We start from the raw sequence: 22,392 nt of genomic DNA on the forward strand, positions 1-22,392 counted from the left end.
ATGATTGACGATCGTGTTATTTACAGTACTTTTCTCTGAATCACGAGACTACTGGAGTTGACTAGAGGTGACTAGAGATCTGTGGAGCACAGCCATATACAGCAACATTGCCAGAGGAATCCGATTAATGTAAGTTTTGGATGCGGATGTTTGGCACTCGACAGGATAGATACCTATATATGTACACCTGCGGATATTCACAATTGTCATTTGCGCAACCCATCTTTGTGTCTTGTCTCCTGATAGGCAATGCCTTGTAATTCCCATCGAGTAGTTCTTGATAACTTGTCACAAATTGGTTGTGAGGGTGACGAAATGACCGTGCGAGATGAGATGTAGGCGGTGTTTTCACAGATGTAGTGCTTGACCGCATGTTGTTCATACCCACAATGGCCCCCAAAACAACCTACGCAGGTGTGCCGTATGTGCGAAGACACCTAGTAATGTGCTGCTGGACGTGCAGAGCGGGCCACTATATCATCACCATCATCATCATGATTGTCATAGGGTAACAGACCTGCAGCGACCTATAATTATCCCCCAGGCCCGTAGTGGCGTGAGTGGCAGTGATCGTAACGCTGACATTCTATGACCTCCCAAGTATTCATTATGGATGTTCAGGCACTGTACCCAGGTAGATATACCTATGTCCACTAGGTAGCGTTGGAATTGGATGATGGGGGCATTACAGGCCATACAGACTTACCTGCACGCTGATAAGTACCTACAAGCCCATCCCTACAAACTGCTCAACATTAGATGGATTGATACACGGGCATCTGCGGACGAAGTGTGCCTGACGACAGTAGTACACAAATTTGGTGCCGCTGATTACTTCACGCTGGCCGAAAATGGTCTAAAAGCAAGCACTGCACTGCAGTCCGTCATCATTGTTTCTAGTTGCTTTGGCAGTGGCGCAGTGCTTGCGGGACACCAGAACAAGAATAACTTCCTTTATCACGAGCAACGGTGCATGGATGCTGCCTGATGGACAGACAGCTCGTTCTGCGCCCCGTTCGTATCATCCGTGACGACGACGATCAGTTTATGCTCCGGCGTAGAGCGCACCACAGAGACGTCATGAAGTCGTTCAGGTCCGGACGTTGAGATTGGGGACGTTTCAAGATCGTGTGTCCTACACTCGTTGACAAGGGATCGGGCTCCACTATATGTGCACACCTGGGCATGCTGTATGATGCCCCTTGCATTTGCTATTGTCAACGCTGATGCCCACTGTGGTCCGAATGTGCAACATTTTCTTTCCAAAGTTTGTACGTTGTTGCACCGCATCTGTAATCAGCGGCACCCTTGACGTGTAGGTGCGTGGTGGAAGAGGCTACTTGGCCTCAGGCAGACGTACCCATGTGCTCACAGAGCCGCAACACATGAATGTCAGCACCATGTAGTGAAGGCTATCGCCTCCCGTAATTACAGTCAGTCATCACACCTAGGGCAGGCATCAGACGCACCGCTTGTTCGACACGCGACACAGGCGATAGCTTCCCAAAAAGCCGAACGTTTATTGATCTCGACAATACAGACTCTATACCCTGACGACCAGAGCAGCGCCTTGCATGCTCGAACGACTTAACTTCCGATATCCGCAAATCCGCATCGCCTGAAGTTCTCCGTAGAACCGAATCACACAAAAACCCACGCCCTCTCACGAAACAGATCGATAAAACCAATCAGCTATGGCCGGACCCCAGAACACCACCACATCCACAGCCGTCCCGCGCGGCGCGCCCACATCACGACGCAGACCCGTCAAGACCGGTGACGAAGAGGCCGGATTAAGATTAAGGCTGGGCGAGTTTACCAACGTGCAGGCGCTGTCCGTGGCCGAGGTGAACTTGATGCTGTCGCAGCTGGAGGCGCGCGGCGAGAACAACCAGTTCCGGAACACGGACATCTACCTCAAGACGCGCGAGTACTGCAAGACGTTTGCGCGCTTCAAGGACGCCAGCATCGTCACCCAGGTCAATCAGATCAGTACCGAATTGACGCAACGGGCGTTGGGAATCACGGAGTTTGAGCGGGCACAATTGGGTAAGTCTTTGAATCTCTCTTCCTTTCCCTTTTCGGCTTCTGCCTCCGCGTGAGTTGTGCAGCTCGTCCTATTCACGGCTGCGGTGACGCTCCTCGCGTCCATTTCACCCTCGAATTGCTCCTTCACGCACTTTCCTACGACTATCCTCAAGAAGGAGGCTGCTTGCTAGATCTCGAGCTCACATAATCTTCTCTTTCTTCTACAAAATACAGCTAGTCTATGTTGCGACTCCGCCGACGAAGCGCGCACGTTGATCCCGTCACTCGAAGGCAAGATCTCCGATGATCAGCTGCAAGCGGTCCTGGATGACATGTCGAAGTTGCGCGACTTCTCATAGTATCCCAGGCAAGCTTGGAACTCGTCGGACGAATCTGTTTCAAATTTCCGAGAGGGCCGAGTCCCGAAGGTTCAAGAGAAAAGTTTTTTTTTCATTCTCCACATTGTTTCAGTATTTTTTTTGTCGGTTTAGCACGGCGTTGGTCGGGGGGAACGAAAAACCGAAACAGCCATATGAATAGACCTGGTGCTGGGTAGATGACGAGCCCGCACATTTACCAAGCCTTTATTGGATGCAGTGGGGTCGCAAGCACGCAAACTCTTGATGCACGGAATATCAAAACGGACAAAGAGTCTTGCGCGACTTTCACGTACGAAAAGCAATAGGTAGAAAACTCCTTTTCAGAAGGCTGTGAGAAAACGGTTATGAACAAATATCATGAATTGTACAGAAATCTTTCGTAACGCCTCGACCAGACGTGAAGGAGCGAAACCTGGCGCAGCAGCAGAGGGAGATTCGCAGGAGCAAACGAAAAGAGAACATGCCCCCCCTACGCGCCTCCTGTAAGATCTACATTGCCATTCTCTCCCTCAAGCGTGAGATGGAATAAAGCCGCCAGTGGTCTCCCAGACCGAGTCTTTTCGCCAAGCAAAGACATACGCTGCGCGGTGCGGATGAGACATCGCCCTGTAGAGACGCATTTGAGAGAGAAGATAGGGTCCACAGCCAATGACGAGATGATGGGGAGAAAAAAGTGGAAAAAGTACAGATCGCTTTCCGAACAACGCCGGGCTCTTCAAAGGTCATTAATTCGTAACAGAAAACAACACGATCGATAAGGAAAAGTAATTGGGAAGATAAGAAACGCCATGTGACACAGCACGAAAGGGAAAAGCGAGAAATGAAGTGCAGGTCGACGAAACATTTGTCCGTGATAGAGAGGGCTTATCACGACGGATGCGCCTTCGGAGTAGGATCGGAATCCAGATCGACAGCGACATGCGCTGCTTTGGGCGTGCTCTCGTTCTCACGACTCGAACTCGGCTCCGCGGCGTCCATATCTATGATCTCGGCATGGTGACCGGGCTTCCGCGGGAAAATCTCCGGTGGAGTGAGTCCGCCGCTGGGGACCGCGTCGCCGGGATGGAGATGGTCGTCGACGATGGGACTGGCAGGAGCGGCACGCGGGCTCCGCGCAATGGCAGCGTTGGGCGAGAGGAGATCCTCGCTTGAGACGACGCTGCCCTGGCTGTTGGTGCGCATCATCTCGGTGCCGAGCTTGGACGTGCGTTTGCCGGCATTGCGTTTGCTGGGCGATCGCTGGCGGACTTGGATGTTGCCGAGTTCTTCGTCCTCGTCATCGCCGGATTCGGCGGCGGATTCCTGTCGGACCTTCTCCAGCGAGCGACGTTTGGCCTGGATGGCTTCCATTGATGGTTGTTTGCGGGGCGTGTGCGGCGCTGGCGCGGGGGTCTCGATGCTTGCGAGGATGGCTGGAGCAGAGGCTTGGTGCATGTGGTAAGAGTTTGGTTTGGCGCGATTGTTGTCGTGATCGGTGATGCCCAATCCTCCGAAGTTGCGCTCGAGATCGCTTTGATCCCAGTCACCTGTGGACTGCTGGCTGATGATGACGGGGATGCTGTCGAAATGACAGTCAGTCTCACCGAATGAGGAAGATCCGATTGAGTCCTCCCTGCTAGACCCACGGTGGCTGGAGAAGACGGGGCCATACCCTCCAAAACCGGAGGACGTCGTTGTCGTAGGACTGTCATCCGTGGGCACCGACTCCTGCCGAAGATTTGAAGGAGGGACGGGCTGCGGCTGCGTTGGCGTCCAGCCTTCTGGAGCCGACTTCCATTGACACAGACGTCCGAGAATTTCTTCGAGCTTCTCCCTCGTCGGGGGTTTCTCGACCAAAGCGTCAAAGTAATGTGGCGCTTGTAGCTCTTTGAGGTATCCAGTCACGGCAACAATGGGGGTATGAGAATTGGCGTTCTTGGTGTCACGGATCATGCGCGCGACGTCAGCGCCATTGACTTGAGGTAGCTTATACTCCATCATGATGACATCGAATTTCACCTCGCTCATGGCGTAACGCATCGCTTCGGAACCGTTAGACACCGAGATGGTGCGGCATCGCAGCTTTTCTAGAAGGCGCTCCATTACGAGACGCGATACCGGGTGGTCTTCACACACGAGCACGTCCAACGTTCGGTATATGGGACCGTCGCCAACGTTGACTTGCGACAATCTGCGGGAACTCTGTCGACGACGCTGGACTCGCAGGAACGCCTGGTGGCGAGTGTCTTCAGTGTCCGAAGATGACGGTGAAACGTCAAAGACACCGCTGAGACGCTTGTGATGATGCGAAGGGAGCATTTCAGGTACGACATCGGCGTCAAGCTCTTGAGTTCCCAAAGTGTGCGAACGTTGTCGTGGCGAAGAGACGTTGGTTTGTCGATTGGTCGACGTGGCTCTTTCTCTCTGTAGTGGCGCCGACCCTGGGCCTCCCTTGCCAGGCGTACTCAGCGATGAAGCACCGATAGGGGCTTTGAGACCCCTCGAAAGTCGTGAGTTGTGATCAAACAAGTGACCAGGCTGCGCCGCACTAGTCGCTTGCTGTGCCAAAGCTGAAGAGCCGCTGGATGTCTTGCGACGTTCTTGACCATTACCCGTGCTGAATGAGACCAGCAGTGGAGAGGAGGGCTGTGAGCCCCTGTTGGGCGAGGCGCTAGCTTGACTCAGCATTGCGGGGGACTGCGCTCGTTTAACATTCTTAGCAGAGGACAGTGTGCGTTGAAGCGGACCTGGAACCACGGGACTTGACTCCAGCGAAGGCAAAGCCGATGGCGATGCTGATGATGATGGCGGAGACATTGACGTTTTCGAGTGCGCGGATAGCGCGTCAGCCCGTAGCTTGAGAATCACGTCTTTATTTGCCTTCTCTAGGACAGGCAAATTTTTGAATTGGAAGTTTCCGAAATCGTCGGAGGCTACCGGCTCGCTGAGTCGGCGTGATCGAGAGTCTCGGACATGTGGCGGGATGTGTAGCGGCATCAGGTTTCGCTTGACTGCATTGACTTGGCTTCTAACTCTGGACAACGCATCATGTGGGCGATCAGGGTAATCGGCACCAGGTGTGGGCGCTGGTGATGATTGCTGGTCTTCAAACTCGGCAGCGAAGTTCTGCATCGTGGCACCGCGAGCATCAAAATACTCCGTATCTTCGGGATTCTCGCTCATGGGAATGAATGAGGCCTCATCCTCTCGAAGAGTCTCCCAATTAATCCCAGCGAACCAGGGATGAGCCTTGATTTCATCACCGCCGTTGGCATATTCGTCGTCCTTGTTCGAACCCAAGCGCTTCTTCGGATCTAGACACATCAACTTCAGCACCAGATCTTTAGCTTCTTCCGAGACCATGTCGTCATCTTCATCAAGCGGCCATTGTATTTTTCTACCAAGAATGTTCTTGAACACTTCGTCGGGCGTGTCGGCATTGAAAGGAGGTCTGCCGTACAGACATTCGAACAGAATGCAGCCTAGTGACCACCAATCACTCATTTCATCCTGGCCGGCACCATTGATAGTCTCTGGAGCAAGATAATCTGGCGTGCCGACAAACCGTCTGTTACTGTCTTCTGGGTCGAACAAAGCCATCATGGGAGGTGGCATTGCTGCCGAGGTTTGCGGAGGAGTATCTGTCTTGGGAATGCTGATGTTGCTTGCAACCGGCTGGAGAGCATACGGATCGGGAGATTCAGCCCCCTCCTCACTGGCCGTTTCTTCCTCGATAGGTGTGCGGCCATCGGCCATGGAGAACCGCCGGAAGGCGCCAGAAAGTGCTTCACTATCACCGCTGTCGCTACGATGACCGGAAGTGCGTCTTGAAGGATCACGCGAGGTCTCCCGGTACAGGCTGAAGTAGGAAGGATTCGAAAGCTCACCACTAGCGTAAGCTGGTGTTAAAGCTGGTGTTTGCCCCGGGGAATGGTTGACGCCTTGGAAATCAAATGACGTGGATCGGGAAGATGTGACGGAGGGTGCTCTACGGAACGGGCCTGCCTTCAGAAGATCGGGAGGCGCATCTCCCGGCTTCGCGTTGATCGCTCGCTTTTGACGGCCGATCAATCCCATTCGAGACAGACCAAAATCTGTGAGCTTCAGATGTCCTCGTGCGTCAATGAGTAAGTTATCAGGTTTGAGATCGCGATGGACGATCTGCCGGCTGTGCAGATGCTGTACACAGAGCACTACCTCGGCGATGTACTTTTGAGTCCAATCCTCTGGCAACGCTCCAAGCACTTTGATCAAGGAAGCACAATCGCCACCATTAAGATATTCCATCACGAGATAGAGGTAGTCCTTGCTGGAGAATGTCCAGTACAACTTTGCAACAAAGTCACTTTCGCCCTGCCACATCATGATTGCACGTTCAGCTTTGACGTTTGTGACTTGGTTCTTGGCAACCATGTCCGCCTTTTTCAGGACTTTGATGGCGAAGTAATCGCCAGTAGACTTCTTCTTGGAAAGGTAAACACTTCCAAAGGCGCCCTTGCTGATTGGCTTGATAATCTCAAAATCCTTAATGGACGTCTGCACCGCACGCGGTTGGGGATTGGACACTACAGCGGTCAGCCGAGGAGACGCCGGGCGACCCATAGCCTCTGCCAGAGCTGTGGAAGACTGTCGTCGATGGTGGTTGGACGTATGCTGAGCTCTGATTACTGGTGAAGTAAACTCGCTAGTCAACACTGGCGAAGTGATGGGCGACTGGATGGCTTCGCTGCCGCTCGGTAGTCTAGGTTTGGCCATACGGAGCGGTGATGATGGCGGAACAGATCCTCTACCTGGGGATTGATGACGGCCGGTGTTGGTAAGACTCGGAAGAACTAGGCTGTGACGTTTCCTTTCACGCGAACGCGTGCTGGCGACACGATTGAGGTTGAGATCTGTGCCCGGCGAATCGGCTCGGCGATTGCTGCCGCTGGCTGCGGAAGAGCGGATGCTGGTATCACTTTCGGCGCCCGCATCACTTTCGAATGCCAGTGATCCCCGCTTGTGAAATGGAAAAGGCTCGAACGACGCAGTGTATGATTTCGGAGTCGTAGCTCCCCTGGGACTGCTCGCTCTCGAAGACTCAACAGAAGACTGTCGTTGACGCGCCGAGAATTCTGCAGGGTCGCGTAGTGCCATTGCCATCGACGACGGGCCACTTGGAGGAGACCGGTGATTGGTTAGCGATAGGAAATCGTCCGGTGGCATGTGTTCTACGGGCTCGCGCCCTGATTCCGAAGGCGTCACTACAACGTCTTCATCCATTGGATACTGTGCTGGCTCTCCATCCGAACTAGAATCGCTGAGCTCACCGGCCGCGATTCTCGCGGCCTTCTGCAGTGCAGCTTCGATGCATTCCTGTACAAGAATGTCATATTCCACACGGATGCGTTCGGCATATTCCAGGATGCGCCGATGGCGAAACACGGCTTCCACCTTGGATTTGGCGAGTTGCGAAGTGTCGTCGCAGAGCAGGGCCAGCCCTTGCTCATTCTCCAACGAGCCCGCGCTTGGAGATTGCCATTGCAGCACCTGCTGGATGCGGCCTTCTGATTGTGGCGATTGCGTTCGTAATTCCCCGGGAGCATACGATTTAGTGTCTTTGATTGAGGGGGTGCTAATCTCCATGGCAGTATCACAGAGGTCAAGGACCAGCTCGACAATGCGGCCCAGTGGTCTCCTGACAGCGAATGATCGCGCCCGATGATGACTGAGACCGCTTGAGGAGGATTCGCGGGAGCGTGCTGGGACATGTGAAGGAGATGCGCGACCGGACGAAGGGTTTGATGATGGCGTCGAGACGGGACCGATGGTTAAGCCTTTGTACTCGGCTTTAGGAGCCGAGGTCAGAGAGCCGGCATCAGCAGAAGTGGGCTTTGCTAAGCGTGACTGTGCTTCGAGCGCGTCCAAGACCTTGACTAGAGCCGCCCGCTGCTCATTCAGAGATTCGTGTGCCATCTGAACCTCCATTTCAGCTCGATATTCCTGCGAACAGAGCTCGGTATGCTTCTCAAACCACCAGGGAGTGATTTGGCGCTCACAGATACGACACAAAACTGGCAGCGGTGGCGGATGGTTTCCAGGATCATGAGCGCCAGCATCCGCGAGCCATGTCAAGTAGTTGGCGAGCATTTCGGCACCGATTCCGAGCGAGTCGACGAGCACCTGAGGCAGATCAATCGTGATTTCGTGAGCAACCCATGGTTTGACCATCCACATTGTGTGACTCTCCTCGCCAGTAGTGCGATCGTAAACCATGATGCCCTGCGCCTCCAGTTCGATCTTTTGCTCATCATTGGCCACGTCCTTTCGACCTCCATCCGCAGCCTGGTGATCAGACTGCTCAAGTTTGCACGACAATTGGTCTCCAGGTATCGCATCGATGGGCGTTTTCTCGTCCGCCGAGCACGATTCCGTCGACTCGTTAGGAGCACTTCGCACTGTCGTGAAGAATCGTATGAAGTGGCTTTTGGAATCATCCTTACGCATAGCCTCCACACAGTCAGCGAAGACTGTGGGATTATCCGTCAGGATATCTGTGATCGGGCAGCCAATGACTTCGCTGCTAGGCACCCCGGTCAATTGTTGCCATGACGGGCTCACCCAGCGAGCCCGACCTTCCAAATCCAACTCCAGTATAGCGTTAAGGGATTGTTCTGCCGCCTTCCTGAGATCTTCCCTCTCTTCCCGGATATCCATGCTGATAGATCTCATCATTGCGTTTTTGTCTTTTGTACCCACATCGCCCGTCGTCTTCAACAGCGTGACCACCGGAGGGGTCAACGTAGCACTTTCCGCCATAGCTGAAGCGGTCGGGGAGTCGGCGTGTTTCATCCAAGAGGGTTGATCAATGGGCCATTGATATGTTCAGATAAACACTATTCCAATGAAAACGATCGGCCCATCATGATTGGAGGTCAAGAGGGCAATGGAGATCGGGAGAGACGGACCGGCCGTTTCTGAGGTGCGGAAAAGATTCTGGAAAGCGTTGTTGCAAGAGCAGTTGATGGAGCGACGCGGTCGGCGGCCTTGAAGCCGACGCTGCGTTCAAACAGTCCTCATGCACCGTTGTCCGATGTGTCTTCGAAAGCGGCGGCAGCGACGTTGACAGTGAGAGAAGAGCTGTCTGACGGGTCTGGTCAACGAGATGCTGCTACAATCCAAAACTGGCCGAAATGGAGTTGCTTTTCGTGAGCCCTCGCCAGGCCTCCGTTCGAAGGGGACGATGAGAACAATCAATCAATAGCCTCCCAGGGCTTGGAGCGATGATGGACGCGAGGGTTTGATGGTGTGGAGGGGGGAGGGTCGTCCCAGCGGGCGCGGGAGGAGTCCTCCATACAAACACGCTACTGCTGTATGCCCAGGTGTAGCCTGCCCAGGTGGAGAGTCGATACTTTTTTTGGCTGCGTGGCTGCTTTACCTTGCGTTCTTCTCTCTTCCAAGGTTCTCATTAGGTACGCACGGGCTGCACGATCCATGGGTGGTGGTGGAAGTCGGCACGGCGGTCAGATGGGGCTTCCAATGTCTCATCAATCCATGCAGGTGATGATTGTACCTAGTAATAATCACTTGGAGCTGATGATGAAAACACAGGTCTGCTGCCAAACCTGGTTTCTATTGCCCCGAATCATCACCACGTGCTCTCGCCAGAATCCACCACAAATTTTCTATTGCACTGCAGGCGGCATCGTATAGCACAATCTGCCTCGAGTGTGCTATACCATTGCTATACTGTAGTACACCGCACATACTTTCATCGTCGCTCTCGTCACCAACAATCCCCGTGGAGCACACAACTAGTCATCAATGGCGTAGAGACACGGGTGGAAGGCGGCCATAATTGACTTGGGTAGACGATACACTGTGGCGCCAGATCATGACCGGACAAACATCATCGCTGCTAAATAATGACCCTTGAAGTTTCCTGGAAACACTACCTGGGGATTTCGATAAATGTGTAAGAGGTATCATCATCCTCTCACCCTCTCTCGGGCGTACGGCGGAAATGTATGTGGTGGAAAGCACTAGTAGGGAACGAACACTGAGACGGGGTGCTTCGATCCTTCGTGTCTGCCAAGCATGCATCATCCCAGGAGCTGCATGTCCAGTTCTTACAATACACAGTACTGCACAATTATTACAGCGATCGTACATGCCCAAGGCCGACCAGCGATGGCCAGATGGACTTTCTCCCGATCCTCCGACACTCGTTCGACTGCCCTCCCGATCTCACCTCGAGAGATGAATGATTCCTGTTCTCTGTTGCGTACCTAGGTACATATTATTTCTTCCCCACCGTGCACTGCATCTGCGCGACACATCATCCACTACTCCGGCAAACTAGTTTTCACTACTCCGTCATGATGCGCGACGGACTCTAATCAAGAGCCGTGGTGCACAGTCAAGCGCGTTCTTCTGTGCAATCGATCACATGAGCCGCGCACTTCGTGTCTGAGCACGTTCCGAACGCCACGCAAGTATCGTGTGGTTCACCAATCCGATAACGACTTGCTCGGCTCCAGGTTCTATGGGCACCTGCCTCCAGCAGCCTCTCGAGTAGTTTTTTGAGTGAAGCCATGCAGTCTCACCTCCCGCGGCTGAAGCATGTTCCCAGTCTGGCGAGGGCCTGGACCTACGCAGTCTCCAGCGAGGGACGACTTTGTTGATCGCTCGGTAGAAGTATTGTCGGTGGAATGACGAACCACTCTCATGATAAGACCACCCAGGAGAATCCAGATAGCGATGACGACAAAATTTAAACGACTAATCTGTACCAGGGTGGTGTGGATGTATGGATGAAGCCGGTTGCTTCTAACTCATGAATCGCACAGTTACTTGAACTCGTGCAGTCGCGAGTATTGGGGGGACTCTCCCTGATACTAATATCGTCCGCGGGCCGTACAAAGACGACTCGTTGATGGGGATTCCAACAACGTCTAACGTCTCACAACACGCTGCAACGATCTCAATGCTGTCGAGGTCCTTTGGTCTGCGATCCTCATCGACTTTCGTTCTCTGGCGACCCTAACTTAAATTACTGCAGGTGCCCAGGTGTATGAGATCTGTGTCGAGACACTTTGTGCTATATCTGAAGGGTGCACTACCTCTACAAACACCATGCAGCGTACCACGGATGGGATAGACGGTGTCATCACGGTCTTAGGAATAGATCAAGGCAGTGCAATTTCGTTTGTTTTTCCGTCTTATATGCAGGCTTGGGTTGTTCACGAGCGGGCGGCCACCTGTGCAATGAATTCCACAGACAACGGATGGTAATCCGGGCTTCTTTTGATGCGCAGGACAGTAGTATAGCGCGAGCATCTAAAAAAAAGAAAGCGAAGGAACCGGGTTGGGATAGGACAAGCCAGGAAACTTCCGGCGGTTCATGGAATGCCATCATTACGCCATAGGCACCGCCGGCTGGACCGCCCCTCTCTTCGACTCCCGCATATTTTGACGATCAATTCGTTCATCCGAGGCCATATTCATCATACATTCTCATCTCGTCTCGGTGGGTTTCCACGTGCATGCGACAGCCAAAAACCTTTAACGGATTCCATCGTTACATCTTTCGAACCATTGTCGCTCTTCTCCCATGCATAATTCATTGATCGATCAATCCAAGTCAAACGGGCATTCACATACGGGATTCGCATAGAGCGCCGATCGCTGCTTGGCTCGACCGCCGTTAATCAACCATTCGGACCCGCGCTGCGGCTGGCGAGCACTCCTCAGCTGCTCACGTGGGAATCATTCCCAGTCCCTGTCAACGATAGCCTTCTTCGATATGGAGTATACCAAGGCGACAGTCTCAACCTGAGAAGCGCGCTTTCATCGCCATTTCAGATATTCTGTCCAAACCCGTCAGTGTGATCGTGCGACGTACTGATCATCGATGGAGGATATTCACGGTGTTCCGATGAGCTGGGTGCAACCCAGCCGGCCGAAATCCCCAGGTGAGTGAGGTCATTTTGGAAAGTTCGACGAGGCCCACCCTCAACATATGTCCATATTGATTCCGTGACACGCTCATTTATCGACACGACCATATATTGACATGTTGTTCTAGCAACGCGATCGCGATCTACGTCAGCATCAAATATCGTCAATCGGGCCAGCAGATCGTCGTCACAAGTGAATAGAGAACAGCACATGACACAATCAAACCGATCTGATGCACAAAGGAACAACTCCTGTCCTGGCCAGGTCACACCGGCCGCTATTTCACAGCCAGCGCGAGATACCACGACAGCGTTACCATCTGCACCATCGCCCGCACGAGATGCTACACCGCCGTCTTCCAAATCGCCGCTGCGCCGGCCAAGTTTGCTCAAGCGCGCCAGCTCAGAGAAGGTAGGAGGAGTTGTGACGAGACGATCATCATGGATTTCGAACATTAGCAACAAATTCTCTTCGTCATCGTCATCTGTTCCTACGAATCAGACACTCGCCACACCTGCACAATCCGGTCCGGTTCAGTCAAACGGAACACCCTCCCCTGGTCTGCCGACTGGATCAGCCAACGCCTCCAGAACGAGCCTACAAAGCGACAATGGACAGGACCCAGAATCGCCTGCCCCGACAAAAAGCAAAGATGGATCGTTCTTCTCCTCGCTCACGCGTAAATGGTCAGCTGGAGGACAAGGGCAGAATAGCGCGCCAAAGACTCAGCCGAAGGGCTCCATATGCGAGAGACGTATACTGAACGTTGACCCGAATCGAGAGCGGTGTACACTACGGGACGTAGACCCGAGTACTCTGCGCAAGGTATCCTTCTGCGTTGATGTCGAGATTGCCACTGGGACGCGCTTCTCGAGCGACGAGGAAGAGGAGGTCGAGCCTGCAGTTCATACTGCGGATGCCAAAGCGAAGGAGCGAGCGGAGGGCGAAGCGTTTCGCCGCCCCGAAGCAATTTTAGAAGAGGGAGAGGGCGACGGAGACGATGCAACAAGTATAGAGGATAGAAGCGACGCTGTGGCCTCCTTGGACGATACTGATGGGAAGAAAGCCGAGACCCCATCACATCTTGCAGAGAAACCACAAGCTTCAAACGAAGCCAACGATAGCCCTTCAAGCACAGACAAGAAGAAGGAGAAGAAGAAAAGATCAGAAGAGGAGCGCAAAGAGCGCAAAGAGAAGAGGCGAAGACGGGCGGAGGAGAATGGTTCCGTTCCTGTTGAGCTTTCATTAGATGCCGATTTGAATGAAGACGTCACACAGACAGCTACCACTTCTGATGCCTCGAGCAAGTCCGGGACAAATGCCAGCGCAAGCACGTCCGGCCAACAAGCCAGAGCGAACAGGCCCACCACGGATCCCGTGCGCATATATCGACGATGCTGTCAACTTCGCGAATCTCCTATCCTCAAGCGAATTACCGAGCAGCTTATGTCGCCATCGTGCTGTGTGCCGACCGAGCCGGGCGTGGTCTACTGCCTCGATTTGACAGGATCACGACTACAATTGGCTGACATGGTCACTCTCGGCGATTGGCTGGCTGTGGTCCCGGTCAAGAAGCTCATTCTAGAAGATGCTGACGTACCCGACGAGGGACTACGATGCATTCTTGCTGGACTACTCGCGGCGACCAGGCCGCAGCCGAGTCGGCGCAAGAGCACAACTCCAAGACATCGAGATGGAATCGTGACAAAGCCCCATCAAGAGCGTAGCGGCGTCATTGAACAGCTCGTGCTCCGGAACAACCCACGAATTTCTCGCCGCGGATGGAAACACATTGGTTTGTTTCTCCACTTGTGCCGGTCCATAAAGGCTATCGATTTGTCAATGATCAAGTTCCCCAAACCAGCTCCAGTGGAAAACGGAACAGGTCCGATCAATACCTCAGTAAGCTCTATCAAAAGCACTGTTGATCAAGATGCCGCAGAGATTTTTCATAGATGCTTGAGCGGGCGATTAGCGAAGGACGGGCTCGACGAACTCATTGTCTCGGAGTGCGCATTCACTGCGAGACAGATTGAGAGAATGGTTGATTGTGCAATCGCTGGCGGCATTCACAAGCTTGGACTAGCAGGCAACAACATTGACGACGAAGGCCTGGAGCATGTTGTGCGGTATATCCGCTCGGGGGTCTGTGGAGGCTTGGATATCGGAAGAAACGACCTGCGTGGCAAGCTTGATCGAATCGCCGAAGCTCTCAGCGCGCAGACAAGCAGATCATGCTGGGGTCTAAAGTTGTCAGGCTGTCATCTCGATGGCGGATCCGTCAAGCGTCTGCTTTCAGTTCTAACGACACTACCGGAGTTTCGTTTCATTGACCTCAGTCATAATCGCGATCTCTGCAGCCGCGACAGTGACACAATCTCACTCCTACGCCGGTATATCGGCAAGATGCCTGAGCTCAAACGCATTCACTTGACGGATGTCGGAATGAGTGCCAAGCAGGCCATCGCCCTTGCGGACGTCCTAGCAGAGGCTCCCAAGCTTGCTCATGTCGAGCTTCTGGAGAATCCTAAACTAACCGCGCTTGCCAACGCAAAAGACGAGTCGAATCAAGAAGAAGCTTGCGCTCTTTACGCAAGCTACATGGCTGCGGTAAAGGTGTCCAACACCTTGGTCTCCATCGACATTGACGTAAGTCATTGAATTCACCTCTTCTCATCTCGCTCAAATTGCTGACTATGTCGTACAGGTGCCCAGCGCAGACAATAGCGAGGTAGTCAAAGCACTGGCAAAGCAAGTCGTTGCCTACTCATTACGAAACATGGAGCAATACGCGATTGCGGAATTGGCAGGCGCTGCTGACACCATCACTAACAATACGCCGGCGAATCCGATACGACTGAAGGATAGCGAGCGGCAGCTCAAAGAAGTCTCGGTGCCGGATGTCCTCATTCACCTCATTGGTCGCACCGATGCTGAAGGCCAAGCCGAAACCGACGACCCAGCTCCAGACGATGACTATATTGTTGGTGGTACAGGAGTCGTCAAAGCGCTCCAATATGTCCTTGGTGAAAAGGCGAGCGACCTCCGACGCAGCAGCTTGAACACACCCATTACAGGAGCCCGCACTCCACGTCCCAGTTCATCGGCTGGCTTCGATCAAGAGCAGCGCGGTAAAGCGAAGAAGATGAGCAAAAACCTGCTCGACAGTGCCCGAAAGATCCGCGAGAGGCTCCGCCCAGCTCTGATCAAGGAAGCGACTTGCGGAGATGAGATTTCATACCGCCGCTTACATTTCCTCGATCAGACCCTCGCCAACATGATCGCGCGTTTCGAAGAGGAATATCCCGAAACACGCATTGGTCCTGTTTCACCGCCACAGATCCCTCTATCCATCGGCACCCGACCCGTAGAAATCCCCGCGCCTCTATCATTAGACGATCCCCAAACCGCCGTCGATCCCGGCAGCAAGTCCGACGAAGACCCCGAGAACGACATCAACAACGTCACACGACCCGGCGCCCGCCGCAACAACAGCGACGCATCCCTCGCCTCACGGCGATCCCGCGCCCTGGCCATAGAAGAAGGCCAACTGCATCGACTCGGCCAAAGCATCCGGCGCTCCGTCGTCGACTCGCCATCACTCGGCCCGGCGCTAGGCCACGGCCAGGATGAGGCTGAGCGGCTCCGGACGCTGCAGGACAAGCTCGAGGCCATTTCAGGCACCGAGCTCAAGTCCATGGTGCAACAGGACGGCTGGACCAAGACGCTGGCCAAGGTCGGCGCGAACGTAGACGATCTGCGGATGTTGCAGGAGCAGGACCCGCAGGGATGGGAGATGTTCAAGGAGTCGCAGATCAAGGCGAGGATGAACCTTGAGAGGGACCTGCAGACAATATGAAGGAATGGCCTCAGATGGGCAGGAAGGGATGACTTTACGAATTCATGATGTACCACTTTTGTAACATGGTTTGAATGTAAGTCTCGGGATGAACGCAGTGGTTATACCATGGCCGGCAGGTTCATAAAGATACTCGAGTGACAAGGCGAAGCCCAAAGACGGGCAAGTACAGTCTGGACCGTGCAGTGGTGGTGAACTTTTTCATTTTCTCATCGTGACCCGCTATATTGCGCCTTCCTTTCCTAGTACTCCACCATGCCTCATGATCAACTCCGTGGTGCTGAAGCGAGCAAGAAGAACAAAACAAATTAGAAAGGGTTGAAGTGTTTGCCGCCAGAACCTGCACACATCTATTTCTCCGCAACAATGGCCTGGATCTTCTTGGCAACACGTTCCCGACGCTCCTCGAGAGTGCTCTTTTGCGATCGGTATTTCTTGCTCTCGGCCTTCCACTCCTCCTTGGTCTTCTTCTCACCCTCATCTTCGTCGTCGGCCTTCAACCATGGGTCCTCGCGGATCTGTTTGTGTGCATCGGTGTAGAGCTCCTCAAGACCGTCGGCCTCGATCTCATCGTCGATGTATCCCTGGAATTGCGACTTGTATCGCTCTTCGTCGTCATCGGCGAGGGTCTCCATGTATTCGGCGACGTGGCCAGCGAAAATGTACTTGCGGAGGGTCTCGGCATCGAGCTCCTTGCTCTCAATGTCGTAACCGGGGAAACGCTTCTCGGAGTGAGGGATGTGAAGACCACCGTCGGACGCACCCTTCATGGCGCCGAAGACACGAGCACCGGTAGAGGTGCGGGTAAGACCAACGTCGAGGTATGCCTTGAACGGGCGGCGGGACTCGCCATCGACCTCCTCCTCCTCGGTGATCTTGTACTCTCCATCAGCCTCCTCGACACCGGTGAAGGCCTCGTCGAGCTTGAGCTTGCTGAGAGTGCGGCGCGCGAGCAGGAGACCGACACAGTATGCGGCAGCCCAGTTGGTGAGACCGTGGGTGACACCGTAGCGCTTCAGTTCGTGGCCGTAGGCGGCGCAGAAGACCTTGTCGCCATTAATCTCGGAGGTGACGATCTGAGCGATGATGTCGCGGTTGGTGAAGCGGATGACCAATCGGTACTTGGGGGCGTTGTACTTGTTCTTGGCCTGGGTGATGAGACGCTTGCGGGCGTAGTAGTCGGTCTTACCAGAACGACGGCGCTTGTACTTGACCTGGTAACGGCTATGATTATGTTAGATGAGCTCGGTCAATTTTGTGATTTTGTGTGTTTTCATCAATGCGACCTACCTGTAGTACGCACTGTTCTTGACCAACTTGGTCTACATTCATCCACGAGTCAGCAATTGACGCTTCAGACCATCTCCGAAGCAACTTGCGGAGACTCTCATCCTTCCAACATGGTGGTCCAACTTACGAAAGGCATTTTGACGGTGTCGTGGTGCCAGACAATAATTTGTAGGGTGTGCGTGTCTCTCAAAGTGATGCCTTTGAAGCCTGCACTACTGATATCACTCGATGTGCGTTGCGACGCACTAAGCAATAAGAATCTTGGCGTTTAAGTCGTGCGACAGGTGGGCGCCCATATCACGTGATAAGCCCTCGTCCTTACTTGTGCTGTAGACGTCCACGTGACGTCGTCGCATCAGGAGCTGGAGGTCTCCGTTATGAACGTGCATACTAGGTCCCGTTCAGTCTTCATCACAATTCACAGCTGGAGTATGAGAGCTTGTATATGTCGATGATATGTATCGACTGCCTTGGGTAGAATGAGTAGGATCAGCTCAAGTCTCTGCGACTGCGTCCGAACATAACTCGCGTTCCAACAACTGTGCAGTATATCCGCAGAGGCCTGACATTCTGCGATAAAGCAGACCCTCGAGATCGTACAGCACTCATACGCTCTCGAGACTTTGTTTCCACGCAGGTTTCGAGGGTGACAACAAGAAAATATTCCCACCTTTAGGGTAATTAGCATGATCAGTCCTATGAGAATAATGATAGGCCTTGGTCAACCAAGATTGCACATGCGGGCACGCCATCATCTAATCGACTCCCTCAACTGCGATGATCGTTATTAGCACGGCTTGGTGGGGTTCACTGCTCATGTCCCAAGAGCGACACCAAGTTGATAACGATAAATGTCTCAATCCCGAACTTCGCTGCCTTTTTTCGATTCGCCAGTTCTTCGAACCAGGCATGCCTAGCCTGAACGGCCATCAGTTCAAACTCCGCAACCACACCGGCGCGAAACTCCGAGCCAACAACTGTAACTTCGCACTGCACTATAGCGCCAGCCAAGTGCGATGCAGGGCAACGTCCAGAGTTCCTCCTTGCTACACAGATCTTGGAGACGTGTGACAACATGTGCCTCTGTCGACCAGTCATCTGCCAACCTAGAAAAGCTCCGGTTGCATGTCTTCTGGTCAGATCTGGTTGAAAACAGAACAGCAGTGTCCATCCCCTGAGCGATCGCTAGCACGTAACATGCATATTTGGACAGAATACCTTGTAACGATGAAACGCCGAAAGCAGGTCCTGAGTCTATGCCATCGAATTCACAGGGTAGACAGGAAGAAGTGACCCGCCAAACTGGCATCAAGAACAACATCTTGTATCGTGTGCTATGATGATGTACCCATAAGCGTCAGCGTGCATGTCTGATCTGCGAGTGTCCAATCTCGTAAGATTGGCATCAGTCCTATCAGTGTGTGCACTCCTCGAGAGACTTCAGCGGCTTTGCCCAAAACACGAGCGCCTCACGGAATACAGTCGAGCAGATTCGTTTACGTCTTCGGCACACATGCATTTGGAGGCGATGTTTTCATCCACATCGCGCTGTGCATTTGCACATGTATTTCGCCTGTGGATGGGTGGTGATGGTTCAAGGCCTAGTCTTATCCTCGTACTGCCAAGTAAGCCGAAACTGGGACGTTCGACACAAACGGCCTGTGATCGGGGGCTGATCTTCGGGTGAGGTTGCCAGCTGGAATTCCTCAGGTTGCATGTGGTGAAGGCGAAACAGGTGGGCCACCGACGATCGCGCGACTTTTCGTCCTCTCCAAAGTTCAGCCTCTCATCTAGTGCTGGCATCTGGTTGCTCTGCCCTGATGGCGTTGTAGCATTTTGATGGTTTTCCCTCACGTTCAGCTCGACTGTTGCTGTTTCAGAATCTTTGTGATCGGGGTACCAAGAGGGATGGGTGAAATGGCGGTGTCTCCTCAACAGATCACAGTTTACTTCAACAGCCATCAGAATTGATCTCAAAGATTGCGATCTCCCATTGGAACCAAACAGAAACAATGCCTCGTGACTGTTTGCGGTATGCAAGCCACCATCTGCAGAGGAAAACGTGAGGGAAAAGATTGGGACTGGCTGTCACCTGGCGAGCCCGCTCATAGGTCCGGGAGTCTCCGATCCAAAGCCTGCAAACTTCCATATATGCCGGCAAATCAGCACGGGAAGTTTCGGAGCGGTGGGCACGCGCATTCGTGTGCGCACAGACGTTGGCCGAAGAGCAAGAGCAATCGGCGATTGTCCCTCTGACTAGGCCCGGAAAGTCCTAAGGCGCTGCAGCAGACAACAGCACGACACTCGGTCATTGCAAGGTGATGTACATCACTACCCAGTCTGCCTCTCTGGTTCCAAGAACTCGCCGGTCCATACGCTGAAAGGGATGAGCGCACAAATCCCTTCATTTAATTGCAGCGTGTCGATCTTCAAAGCATTCCGTGCCAAGTGAATGCAACTCGTCCGAGTTGCCACGCCGGTCCGTGCCATCTATGTACGTCGTGATTTATGATCTGATAGGCACGATAGAGAGCCGTTGTCTAGCGAATCCTTATCTTCACGCGAAATTGACAGGTGCCGTTGGCGATGCTTGGGTAATGCAAGAGGCTCCATATCCCTATGCAGCCATGCACAACATGGTATGCACTGTGCACAAGAGATTATACTCTAGAGTATGCCGATAAATTCGCACACTCTGGCGGCACCAAGGACGCATCAATCTTGGCGATGGTACGTGCAAGACACGGTGGATGTTCCTCGGGTTTCTAGGGGATTTCAATCATTTCAGCCTTTTTGTCTCACAAGGCCAAAGACTTATCAACAATATGGTTGAGCCCTGGGTTGGACATGACTGCCGTGGAACTCCCGAGAAACAAATGGGCACGAGTGACAGCTGGATTCTGAAGGAATGTGAAAATTGACAGGGCGGGTGGCTTCGTGGTTGCATAAAGGCAATGGCGGCGGTAAGGTCATCATCATCATCGTCATCTCTTCACTGGGAGCCCGAGAGGAGAGATGGGATAAAGCAAGACACATGGAAATGTCAGGGCTGGCAGGCTGCGTGCGGTGCGGGTCCGGCAGGCTAACGTGCCGTTCACTAAACGCTTTCTTAAGCAAACTGTCGTCATTGTCTTCGACCACGAAGTTTCGAAGGATCATCATCGTGGACAGCCATCGTGAACTTTGAATTCATATAGCGCATGTCGTCCTGCTCTCTGTGGTAGGATGCGATACCGTACATACATACAGATCAACAGGACCAGACTGCGCATATCATCGAAGCTGCGGAATCGTGAACGCACAGCACCATTGTTTATCATTATCTCGCGATCCCTTGTCTCCATTACTCCCATCGCATCCCTCTGCAGAGTGCCTTCTCCTGGAACAGACAATAACTGTTGGTCATCAATTCGTCATCGTCGCAGATACCAACTCAACCAACCCGGCTCGTCAACTCCTGGCTCGGACCATTGGGCTCTCACATCGGCCCGCGAATCGCGACAACTGTTTCCATACAGTGCTTGCGGCTTGCCTGGCCCTTGCTGAACTGGACGCCTGTTTGTTGTGTGCAGGTGTGTGGTAGTATACAGTCTACCACTCTCACCAAAGTCTACAGTACCTCAGGGCTGTCCCTGGATACTCAATCACACAAAGCAGCCGCGCGCTTCCTTCCGTGCCTTCGTCCGTCAGCGTCCAAGGGTCCGTTTCCTCGTGGAGTTTTCGACCACCGGCAGCTCCACTTTTCTGTCTTTCCTCGGAGGGTCGTTTCGCTGCCTTTTGCATATTTCGGGCGGTATCCTGACATCAACCGGCGTCCTCACCCACCTGTGCGGTGGCGATCATCTATTCTTTCGTCTCGCTCATATTCATCATATTACGGGCCAGAACAACCACCATTTCGGGGTCTGCCTGAAACATAATTCCGCGCTCCATTAATTGGCGCTTTGATCAACCACCTCAACGCTGCCATCCTTCATCAGCACTGCAGGCGATCATTACTTGATCAAAACTTTGCCAATCCACACTACCTCCGAATACCTCTCACACTTCTGCGCCGCGTGCTCAAGCCGAAACGCTCGCCCCACCGGTGATCGTTTGCAACATTCTCACTGCCTCTGGTTGTCGTCGCTTGTTGCACGACCTCAACTTACTGACCTAATGCAAGTCCTCCAAGGTCGGCACAGCGGTCCGCGAGCCCGCGTTCCCTCATGGGATCATCCATCTTCTTCTGATAATTTGATTCCCACTTCCTGTGCTGCATTCTCATCTAACATTACAACGTCGGCCTGGGGACCGCCGCCGCCAAAGCTTTCGCATTATCCGCGGACAATGCCCTCACCTCGAGGCTCGCCAGCCTTGCGGCCATCGTCGCCTCTTTCGCCGGGCTACAAGGGCGCCTCACATCTCGAAGGCCATGGTCATCCATCACCCAGAAGCGCACAATCACGGCCAGCATCGCAGCGACGGCCGCCTACAAGCTCGTTAAAATTACCGCCGCTGCCTCGATTTCATCCAGCAAACTTTCCGTCCGCACACAGCAACATGCAGACCGCACTGGATGGCTCATCATTGCCGCTTCCTCCAATTTCACCACGCGCTTACAGTCACCGCAATGATCTCAAAAAGCAACTATATTTCTCTCAGCGGGAACTTATGGCATCAACACTTCGCCCATCGTCACCAGGTCACGCAGCCAAGCCTACCAGTCCGCGCCTGGCACCGGTGGGAAGTCCTGGACCTGTCACACCGCTGGAGTTGGAGCAGGAGGACGGGTACCTGGTCGCTGGTGCGCGCTACGCTGCGAACAATTTCGAGCTCTCCGCGGATCTGGTGCAGAACATGATCGAACAGGAAGCGCGAAGGTCGCAGAAGCGATCGCCGCACCACAAATGAGCCGTCGTCAATGCGAGTTCCCGA

General features: G+C 53.4%; 6 protein-coding genes across 6 annotated transcripts; 3 read left to right on the forward strand and 3 right to left on the reverse strand.

The window, feature by feature from the left end:
* The first annotated feature begins 1,496 nt into the window (after nucleotides 1-1,496).
* Nucleotides 1,497-2,778, forward strand: K489DRAFT_379736 (uncharacterized protein). The gene is made up of 2 exons (XM_033604725.1): nucleotides 1,497-2,049; nucleotides 2,263-2,778. Exons 1-2 carry the CDS (start codon nucleotides 1,695-1,697, stop codon nucleotides 2,385-2,387), a joined length of 480 nt encoding a protein of 159 aa, XP_033460781.1. The 5' UTR covers nucleotides 1,497-1,694; the 3' UTR covers nucleotides 2,388-2,778.
* Nucleotides 2,779-3,275: 497 nt separating this feature from the next.
* K489DRAFT_318379 (uncharacterized protein) lies at nucleotides 3,276-9,185 on the reverse strand (the record flags this gene model as incomplete). The annotated part of the gene is made up of 2 exons (XM_033601314.1): nucleotides 3,276-8,749; nucleotides 8,819-9,185. 2 exons carry the CDS (start codon nucleotides 9,183-9,185, stop codon nucleotides 3,276-3,278), a joined length of 5,841 nt encoding a protein of 1,946 aa, XP_033460782.1.
* Nucleotides 9,186-12,536: 3,351 nt separating this feature from the next.
* On the forward strand, nucleotides 12,537-16,185 carry K489DRAFT_409554 (uncharacterized protein; the record flags this gene model as incomplete). Its single annotated transcript, XM_033607596.1, has 2 exons — nucleotides 12,537-14,975; nucleotides 15,034-16,185. 2 exons carry the CDS (start codon nucleotides 12,537-12,539, stop codon nucleotides 16,183-16,185), a joined length of 3,591 nt encoding a protein of 1,196 aa, XP_033460783.1.
* A 350-nt stretch (nucleotides 16,186-16,535) lies between these two features.
* Nucleotides 16,536-17,611, reverse strand: K489DRAFT_370067 (60S ribosomal protein L5-B; the record flags this gene model as incomplete). The annotated part of the gene is made up of 3 exons (XM_033603099.1): nucleotides 16,536-17,409; nucleotides 17,476-17,507; nucleotides 17,603-17,611. 3 exons carry the CDS (start codon nucleotides 17,609-17,611, stop codon nucleotides 16,536-16,538), a joined length of 915 nt encoding a protein of 304 aa, XP_033460784.1.
* A 1,119-nt stretch (nucleotides 17,612-18,730) lies between these two features.
* On the reverse strand, nucleotides 18,731-19,535 carry K489DRAFT_206162 (uncharacterized protein). Its single transcript, XM_033599622.1, has one exon. It carries the CDS (start codon nucleotides 19,435-19,437, stop codon nucleotides 18,916-18,918), a length of 522 nt encoding a protein of 173 aa, XP_033460785.1. The 5' UTR covers nucleotides 19,438-19,535; the 3' UTR covers nucleotides 18,731-18,915.
* Nucleotides 19,536-21,804: 2,269 nt separating this feature from the next.
* On the forward strand, nucleotides 21,805-22,368 carry K489DRAFT_388444 (uncharacterized protein; the record flags this gene model as incomplete). Its single annotated transcript, XM_033606417.1, has 1 exon — nucleotides 21,805-22,368. The coding sequence occupies one exon, from the start codon at nucleotides 21,805-21,807 to the stop codon at nucleotides 22,366-22,368; it is 564 nt and encodes a 187-aa protein (XP_033460786.1).
* Nucleotides 22,369-22,392: the final 24 nt, after the last annotated feature.

The sequence above is a fragment of the Dissoconium aciculare genome (assembly GCF_010015565.1).
Source record: "Dissoconium aciculare CBS 342.82 unplaced genomic scaffold K489scaffold_5, whole genome shotgun sequence".
NCBI lineage: Eukaryota > Fungi > Ascomycota > Dothideomycetes > Mycosphaerellales > Dissoconiaceae > Dissoconium > Dissoconium aciculare.

What these genes read in the sequence shown, in the direction of transcription:
- K489DRAFT_379736 (XM_033604725.1), top strand. Translation starts at nt 1,695, where the DNA reads ATGGCCGGACCCCAGAACACCACCACATCCACAGCCGTCCCGCGCGGC. An exon ending in GTTTGAGCGGGCACAATTGG is followed by an intron (nt 2,050 to 2,262) that starts GTAAGTCTTTGA and finishes TACAAAATACAG; the next exon opens with CTAGTCTATGTTGCGACTCC.
- K489DRAFT_206162 (XM_033599622.1), bottom strand. Translation starts at nt 19,437, where the DNA reads ATGGCTGTTGAAGTAAACTGTGATCTGTTGAGGAGACACCGCCATTTC.